Source organism: Hippocampus comes, unplaced genomic scaffold (genome assembly GCF_001891065.2).
Source record: "Hippocampus comes isolate QL1 unplaced genomic scaffold, H_comes_QL1_v1.1 scaffold315, whole genome shotgun sequence".
In the NCBI taxonomy this organism is placed as follows: domain Eukaryota; kingdom Metazoa; phylum Chordata; class Actinopteri; order Syngnathiformes; family Syngnathidae; genus Hippocampus; species Hippocampus comes.
Genome location: NW_017805539.1, coordinates 1,477,587 through 1,484,786, shown reverse-complemented (window position 1 = coordinate 1,484,786; position 7,200 = coordinate 1,477,587). Strand labels below are relative to the sequence as shown.

The window sequence follows — 7,200 nt, the reverse complement described above, 5'->3', positions numbered from 1 at the left end:
AACCCGCCCGAGAGGCAGGAAGCTGAGGCGGCCGTCGGCGGTTTGTCGTCAGGAATATAAAAGACGCTGCCACATTATAAACGCAACAACAACAACAAAAAAAGCTTTGCACTCCATTAATTCCAAATCAAGCTCATGTCCACACAATCACTAATATATTTTTAACACCTCTCCCCACCCGCGCCAATAAAGCTAGTGCGAACTAAAAGCTTAACTGCGCGGCTACGGTAAAGTAATTATTAGCTGATTTAATTTAGGCTAACACCGATGCACTTTCAATCACGTTATTGAACAAAACGGCAAGTAAACACAAGCAGTTGTTATTGTTCGTCAACTGATGCTGTTTCTCGACAAGCAGAGAGGCTAGCGGTTAGCCAGTTAGCTGCCAGCCAACTCGATGCTCCAATTTGTTCAGGCCCAGGCCAAGTCCAACTTTGCATTCAGTCACAAATACGGCACTGTACAACATGAGGATGGCGACCCCAAGTGGACAAAAATATCTGCACCTCACGTATCACATTGGCATTGTGAAGGTTTGAAATACATAGAATAATTTTTCAAAAGTCACTGCTTCCATCTGTCTGTAACCTAACCCCCACAATAAACAAGAGTTTATTGTCATTTTTTTTTTTATAAATGTGACTATCCATGTACAATTGTATGTTTCCGCACACAATTCTAATTTCCAAAATTTACAAATGTTATTCTCCCCAAAACAATCTCTTAAGACTGTTTTTCTTGAAAAAAAAAAAGTCTTCTTGTCAATTGTTTTATTCTTCAGTGGTCGGGAATGTTGAAAAAAATCGTGTTTCTCGTAGCTTGTTTTTGTTTAAAAGAAAAAAAAGACTACCGGTATTCTAATTTTAATATTTTTTTGAAAAAAAAAAAAACTCTCTCTCTCTCTCTCTCTCTCTCTCTCTCGTACTTTCTCTCCTGCTTTCTCTCTCCTATCTCTCCCGCATTTTCTCTCTCATGGTCACTCCCACAATGAAACTGGCAGCTGCCGCGACACGTGTTTTTGTCATTTTCCCGGGGGTTTAACTCCCCATGTGTCTTTGCTTGCGCCGCGGTCAGCCTTTGCATAAGCTTTTCCGTTTCTAATCCGACCGCTCTTCCCTATTAGGCGTCCAACTCTAAATTTAAGGTCTTTCTCTCCCTGAAGCGCCACTGCGCCGCCGCCTCCCATATTTGAACTGATCCCTTGAATGTGCGCTGCATTCAAAGCACACCGCCGCATGTGTGGGAGCGTGCAAAGAGAGCCGTCTTTGTGGTGGCGAGCGGTGAAGACCGCACCTTTTGTCTGCATAGCACAAGTGCGTCTCTCAGGCCCATAAAGGGCATCCTGTTTTCGTCTGATACAGAAGACCCCCCACCACCACCACCACCACCATCAAGCCCTCCCTTTTCACTGAGCTCGGTTCATCATCGGACGTGAATGGCTGCATCACGCCCTGCGTTGTTATGAAGTCTTTATGAGTTCAAACACTGTTCAAGCAATGTTGATTTGCTCCGAGGTGGCGTGCGATGAGGCTTTCAAGACCCCAAAAAAATGTGACGGGATCATTGCGTGATCATATAATGACATAATAGCAAGCAATATGGAAAGTCCATGTAATTGCCCTTAATTTGACGCATGTCTCGACGGAGGTTTGTTTGTCACAAAGACATTTTTTGACATCAGTACCGGAGGGGAAATAGTCACCAACTCTGTTTGACGTCGATTTAGACCTTCACGCTTTTATTTGTCAAAAGTTGTGATGATAAATAGCAACTAATAGGGAAATCAAGTGGTTTCATAACGATTTGTGAGTTTACCAAGTGCTGCAGAGGGAATTTTTTTTTTGGGGGGGGGGCGTTATGTCATCATATTAGGTCATTATTGATAACATAGTAACAGATCAGGAAAACCAACCTCATTTTTGACATCCTCAATGTCCCATGTCTTTTTTTTTCCCTTTCTTTCATTACATTTTTTTTTTTTTTTTTTTACACTTTCCCCAATTGTGCGTGCCGTGTAATTGAATCTGTTCCATTTTGTCCCTTTTCCAGCAGATTGCCAAGCTGAGGCTGCAGCTTCAGCGCGGCAAACAAGGGAGTCGGCAGAGCAAAGAGCGAGACGCCACGTCCGGGACGCCACACACCCAACAAGCCGCCGCCGCTGCCGCCGCTGGTGCCTGTCCTTCACAGGTTAGGCACAGCCAGCCCCTGAACACTAACCCCCCGCCCCAAACATTACTTTGGCATCTTTGTGCCAAGGAACAAATGTTTAATCAAGCCATAGTTTGGTTTAATTGTAAAATAGAGCTTTGGTGTCACCTTGTGGCATCTGCAGAGGATTCTAAACCGTTTTCGGTGGGGCTGTCAATTCATGAATTTTCAGGACTCGCGGCAGAAGTATTCAACACCGACACGTCCACCCAATCTATGCGTCGACTCACGAACGTCTGCCAGCTTACATAACACATCACGCAGAGCGCCGTGTACTGGTTTATGGAAACTAGCATAGTTGTGACGGTTCTTCGAAACTTTCAAATAACGGCTACCTTGACGCACGCGGAGGAGCAATACATACAAAAGGGGATTCAACATTATTTCAACACCAAAATGGTTCAAAATGACACCATGGCGTTTTGTGTAGCGCGAGGCTGCTAGCTTGACGCTAACGCACAATGCGAAACATCGTAGATGGGGGGACTGCAATGTTTCCAAAAACTACAGCTACTTTAACACACACAGGGGGAGTAACACTTTCAAAAAGAGCTCACAACAATACTTCAACGTATTTCTCTCTGTTATGCGGGGACGACAACTAGCGCTTTACTGGCACTTATGTTTACAATACAGTTGCTGTCTTATCCTACGTTTGAACACACACAGGGGGAGTAACACTTTCAAAAAGAGCACACAACAATACTGAAACGTATTTCTCTACTTCATTTTCATATATACTGCATTTGTTTCTTTTGTTTTTTTTTCTTCTTCTTTCTTCCTCTTCAGCATAAGGGATCTTCTTGTTCTTTGTCCGCCAAGTCTCTGATCTGCAGAGTGCCGAGCAGTGTGGAGGCGATCAACCACGAGCTGGAAAACGTCTTCATCAGACATGATTGGGAGCACGGCTTACAGGTAAACGCCCATTGGGAGCGGTAGGACTGTTATTATCACGCCCACACCTTTTGGATCCACATTACCATTCAGTCACGTGGTCGTCACAGTTTGACTTTCAATTGACTTTTTGTGAATGGCTTTTAGTTGGAGATGAACCAAGAATCTATTCAGTGATATTCATTTGAAAACAAACAACAACTCCAATGTACCTTTGAGTAGTACCCCAAACAAGTAAGTTACAAAAGTGTCCTCTGAAAAAAAAAAAAAAATCCAAATTTAGGGATTGATTACTTTTGTCATCCAGAGATTCTGACTCTATTGTGAATAATCTGACTTTCTCCCAAAAATAGACATATCTGTTACTCAAAAATATGACTTTAGTCTTGTAAGATTATATTTCCTTCTTGAAAAAAATGACTTTATTCTTGTAGGATTGATCTTTATTCTCCTTAGATTGCAACCTTTTTCTTGGCAAACATGACTATCTTAAAACAATTTTTTTTTTTTTCTTTTTAAGAAAAATGATTTTCTGGAAAAATATTGCTTTTATTCTGGGGGAGGGTTCCCTGAAAAAATCTGAATATATAGATTTAAAAAAAAAGTACAGTCAAACCTTGGTTTTCGTCCATAATCCGTTCCAGAAGGCTGTTCGAAAGCCGAAATTCTTCGAAAACCGAAACCATGCTCTTTTTAAAATAAAAATGTTTACCGAACACGTCTACTCACAATGGAAAGCAACACGAGGAAGCGTCACGTCCTCGTGTAAGGAAGGCGAGAGGAGTCAAATGGTGCATTCAAGTGCGCTCAGTTTGTTCGAGAACCGAAAGTTGTTCGTCATCTGAGGCATAAAAAACTCGAAATTTTTGGTCGAAAACCGAATTGGACGAGAACCGAGACTTTCGAAAACCGAGGTTTGACTGTACTTGTAATTTGCCAACAATTTTATAGAGATTTTATGATTTAAAAAAAAACAACTTTAATCTGATAATTTTTGATGTCTTAAGTTAAATTCTTTGTTTTTCTTGAAAATCATGGTCAAACCTTGGTTTTCGTCCATAATCCGTTCCAGAAGGCTGTTCGAAAGCCGAAATTCTTCGAAAACCGAAACCATGCTCTTTTTAAAATAAAAATGTTAACTGAACACGTCTACTCACAATGGAAAGCAACACGAGGAAGCGTCACGTCCTCGTGTAAGGAAGGCGAGAGGAGTCAAATGGTGCATTCAAGTGCGCTCAGTTTGTTCGAGAACCGAAAGTTGTTCGTCATCTGAGGCATAAAAAACTCGAAATTTTTGGTCGAAAACCGAATTGGACGAGAACCGAGACTTTCGAAAACCGAGGTTTGACTGTACTTGTAATTTGCCAACAATTTTATAGAGATTTTATGATTTAAAAAAACAACTTTAATCTGATAATTTTTGACGTCTTAAGTTAAATTCTTTGTTTTTCTTTAAAATCATTAAAAAAAATCTTAATACTATTTAATTTTTCTTCATTCTTGTAAAATTATGACCTTTTATTTTTTTAAACCCCCATTTTACCCAAGTGCTGTCTCTCGCCTGTACAACAGGCCACAGACGCAGCAGACGGCCGTCGGGCTCCTTTCCCGCTGCACCGCTACAGCAACATGGGGGAGACACGGGACACGGATACCCAGGCCCCCTCCAGCGGAGAGTCCAGTCCGTCCCCCCGACTCCGCAGCCCCCTCAGTCCCCAACACCTGCACTCCCCGGACGGAAGCCCCTCGTCCTCAGCGGATGACGTGGACAAAGGTTTAACTCCTCTGCTCTACTCTAGCGTATTGTTTTGTTTTTTCTAGTTTTAATCGTATTTGTTTGTTTGTAGAAGGCGCATGCGGCTCGCCCCTTCCCAAGTTTGCCACATCTCCCAAACCCAACAACAGCTACATGTTCAAACGAGAGCCACCGGAAGGCTGCGAGAGGGTCAAAGTCTTTGATGAGATGCTGTAAGTTGACATTAATTAGCTTGTATCAGAGTACACTTCCGTGCTCTCTATCTTGAATTCACTTCAATGCATTGCGAGGTAGCACGAGCTTGTATCAGAGTACACTTCCGTGCTCTCTATCTTGATTTCACTTCAATGCATTGCGAGGTAGCAGGAGCAAAAAAAAAAATTCTGCCCGATTTGTTTGACACTGTCCTAGAGAAATTCATCTTAATCTTGTTCATAATAATAAATCCAATTTATTCAGTGCTTTTCTCAACATAGACTGGATCATATCTCTTCTTCATTAAAAAAATGTTTATTTGATTATTGTTGACAACTAAAAAAAAAATCAATCAATGTAAAAACACTCCAAAACAGTCTTGAATAAAGATTTGCTTATGTGCTACAATTTCCAGTGTAAATTCTTTTTCATGTAACGTGTTAGCAACCAATAAAAGAAACAAAAACTGCCGGATGGATTTTAATCAACGCTTTTTGTTTTTCCAAGGTGTGGCCAATCAAAAGGCTTCCCGCTCTTCTCGTGTCCCGACAAAAACAAGGTGAACTTCATTCCTCGAGGTTCAGCTTTTTGCCCGGTCAAGCTGCTCTGCTCGTCCCTCTTCTCGCCCATGTCCTGCTCCGGCGCCGATGCCGACGCCGGCGCCAGTGCCGCCAGTCTCCACAGCAATGACACCCAGTCTCAGGACACGCCCAACTCGCCCGATAGGCAGGAAGCTGAGGCGGCCGTCGGCGGTTTGTCGTCAGGAATATAAAAGACGCTGCCACATTATAAACGCAACAACAACAACAAAAAAAGCTTTGCACTCCATTAATTCCAAATCAAGCTCATGTCCACACAATCACTAATATATTTTTAACACCTCTCCCCACCCGCGCCAATAAAGCTAGTGCGAACTAAAAGCTTAACTGCGCGGCTACGGTAAAGTAATTATTAGCTGATTTAATTTAGGCTAACACCGATGCACTTTCAATCACGTTATTGAACAAAACGGCAAGTAAACACAAGCAGTTGTTATTGTTCGTCAACTGATGCTGTTTCTCGACAAGCAGAGAGGCTAGCGGTTAGCCAGTTAGCTGCCAGCCAACTCGATGCTCCAATTTGTTCAGGCCCAGGCCAAGTCCAACTTTGCATTCAGTCACAAATACGGCACTGTACAACATGAGGATGGCGACCCCAAGTGGACAAAAATATCTGCACCTCACGTATCACATTGGCATTGTGAAGGTTTGAAATACATAGAATAATTTTTCAAAAGTCACTGCTTCCATCTGTCTGTAACCTAACCCCCACAATAAACAAGAGTTTATTGTCATTTTTTTTTTTATAAATGTGACTATCCATGTACAATTGTATGTTTCCGCACACAATTCTAATTTCCAAAATTTACAAATGTTCTCCCCAAAACAATCGCTTAAGACTGTTTTTCTTGAAAAAAAAAAAAAGACTTCTTGTCAATTGTTTGATTCTTCAGTGGTCGGAATGTTGAAAAAAATCGTGTTTCTCGTAGCTTTTTTTTTGTTTAAAAAAAAAAAACTTCCGGTATTCTAATTTCAATATTTTTTTTTTAAAAAAAAACATCAACTTTGCATTCAGTCACAAATACGGCACTGTACAACATGAGGATGGCGACCCCAAGTGGACAAAAATATCTGCACCTCACGTATCACATTGGCATTGTGAAGGTTTGAAATACATAGAATAATTTTTCAAAAGTCACTGCTTCCATCTGTCTGTAACCTAACACCCACAATAAACAAGAGTTTATTGTAATTTTTTTATATAAATGTGACTACCCATGTACAATTGTATGTTTCCGCACACAATTCTAATTTCCAAAATTTACAAATGTTATTCTCCCCAAAACAATCTCTTAAGACTGTTTTTCTTGAAAAAAAAAAAGTCTTCTTGTCAATTGTTTTATTCTTCAGTGGTCGGGAATGTTGAAAAAAATCGTGTTTCTCGTAGCTTGTTTTTGTTTAAAAGAAAAAAAAGACTACCGGTATTCTAATTTTAATATTTTTTTGAAAAAAAAAAAAAAAGACATTTCTGGAAAGATTACAGTTATTCTGTAAAGGAGCACCTGAGCCAATCAAGACAAAAGGTGTAAAAAATGTATGCAACTGTTT

General features: G+C 40.8%; 1 protein-coding gene across 4 annotated transcripts in view; it reads left to right on the top strand.

The window, feature by feature from the left end:
- The window catches only part of LOC109521061 (glucocorticoid-induced transcript 1 protein-like), a 22,733-nt gene extending 16,338 nt beyond the window's left edge, over window positions 1-6,395 (top strand). For 3 of the 4 annotated variants that reach the window (XM_019878690.1, XM_019878689.1, XM_019878688.1), the window contains exons 5-9: window positions 2,050-2,187; window positions 2,998-3,123; window positions 4,675-4,876; window positions 4,950-5,070; window positions 5,561-6,395. In XM_019878690.1, the coding sequence (XP_019734249.1) occupies window positions 2,050-2,187; window positions 2,998-3,123; window positions 4,675-4,876; window positions 4,950-5,070; window positions 5,561-5,825 (852 nt within the window). In that variant the 3' untranslated portion in view covers window positions 5,826-6,395. The remainder of the gene's footprint in view (window positions 1-2,049; window positions 2,188-2,997; window positions 3,124-4,674; window positions 4,877-4,949; window positions 5,071-5,560) is intronic. The other variant, XM_019878692.1, reaches the window with a different exon arrangement.
- The last annotated feature ends 805 nt before the right edge of the window (window positions 6,396-7,200 follow it).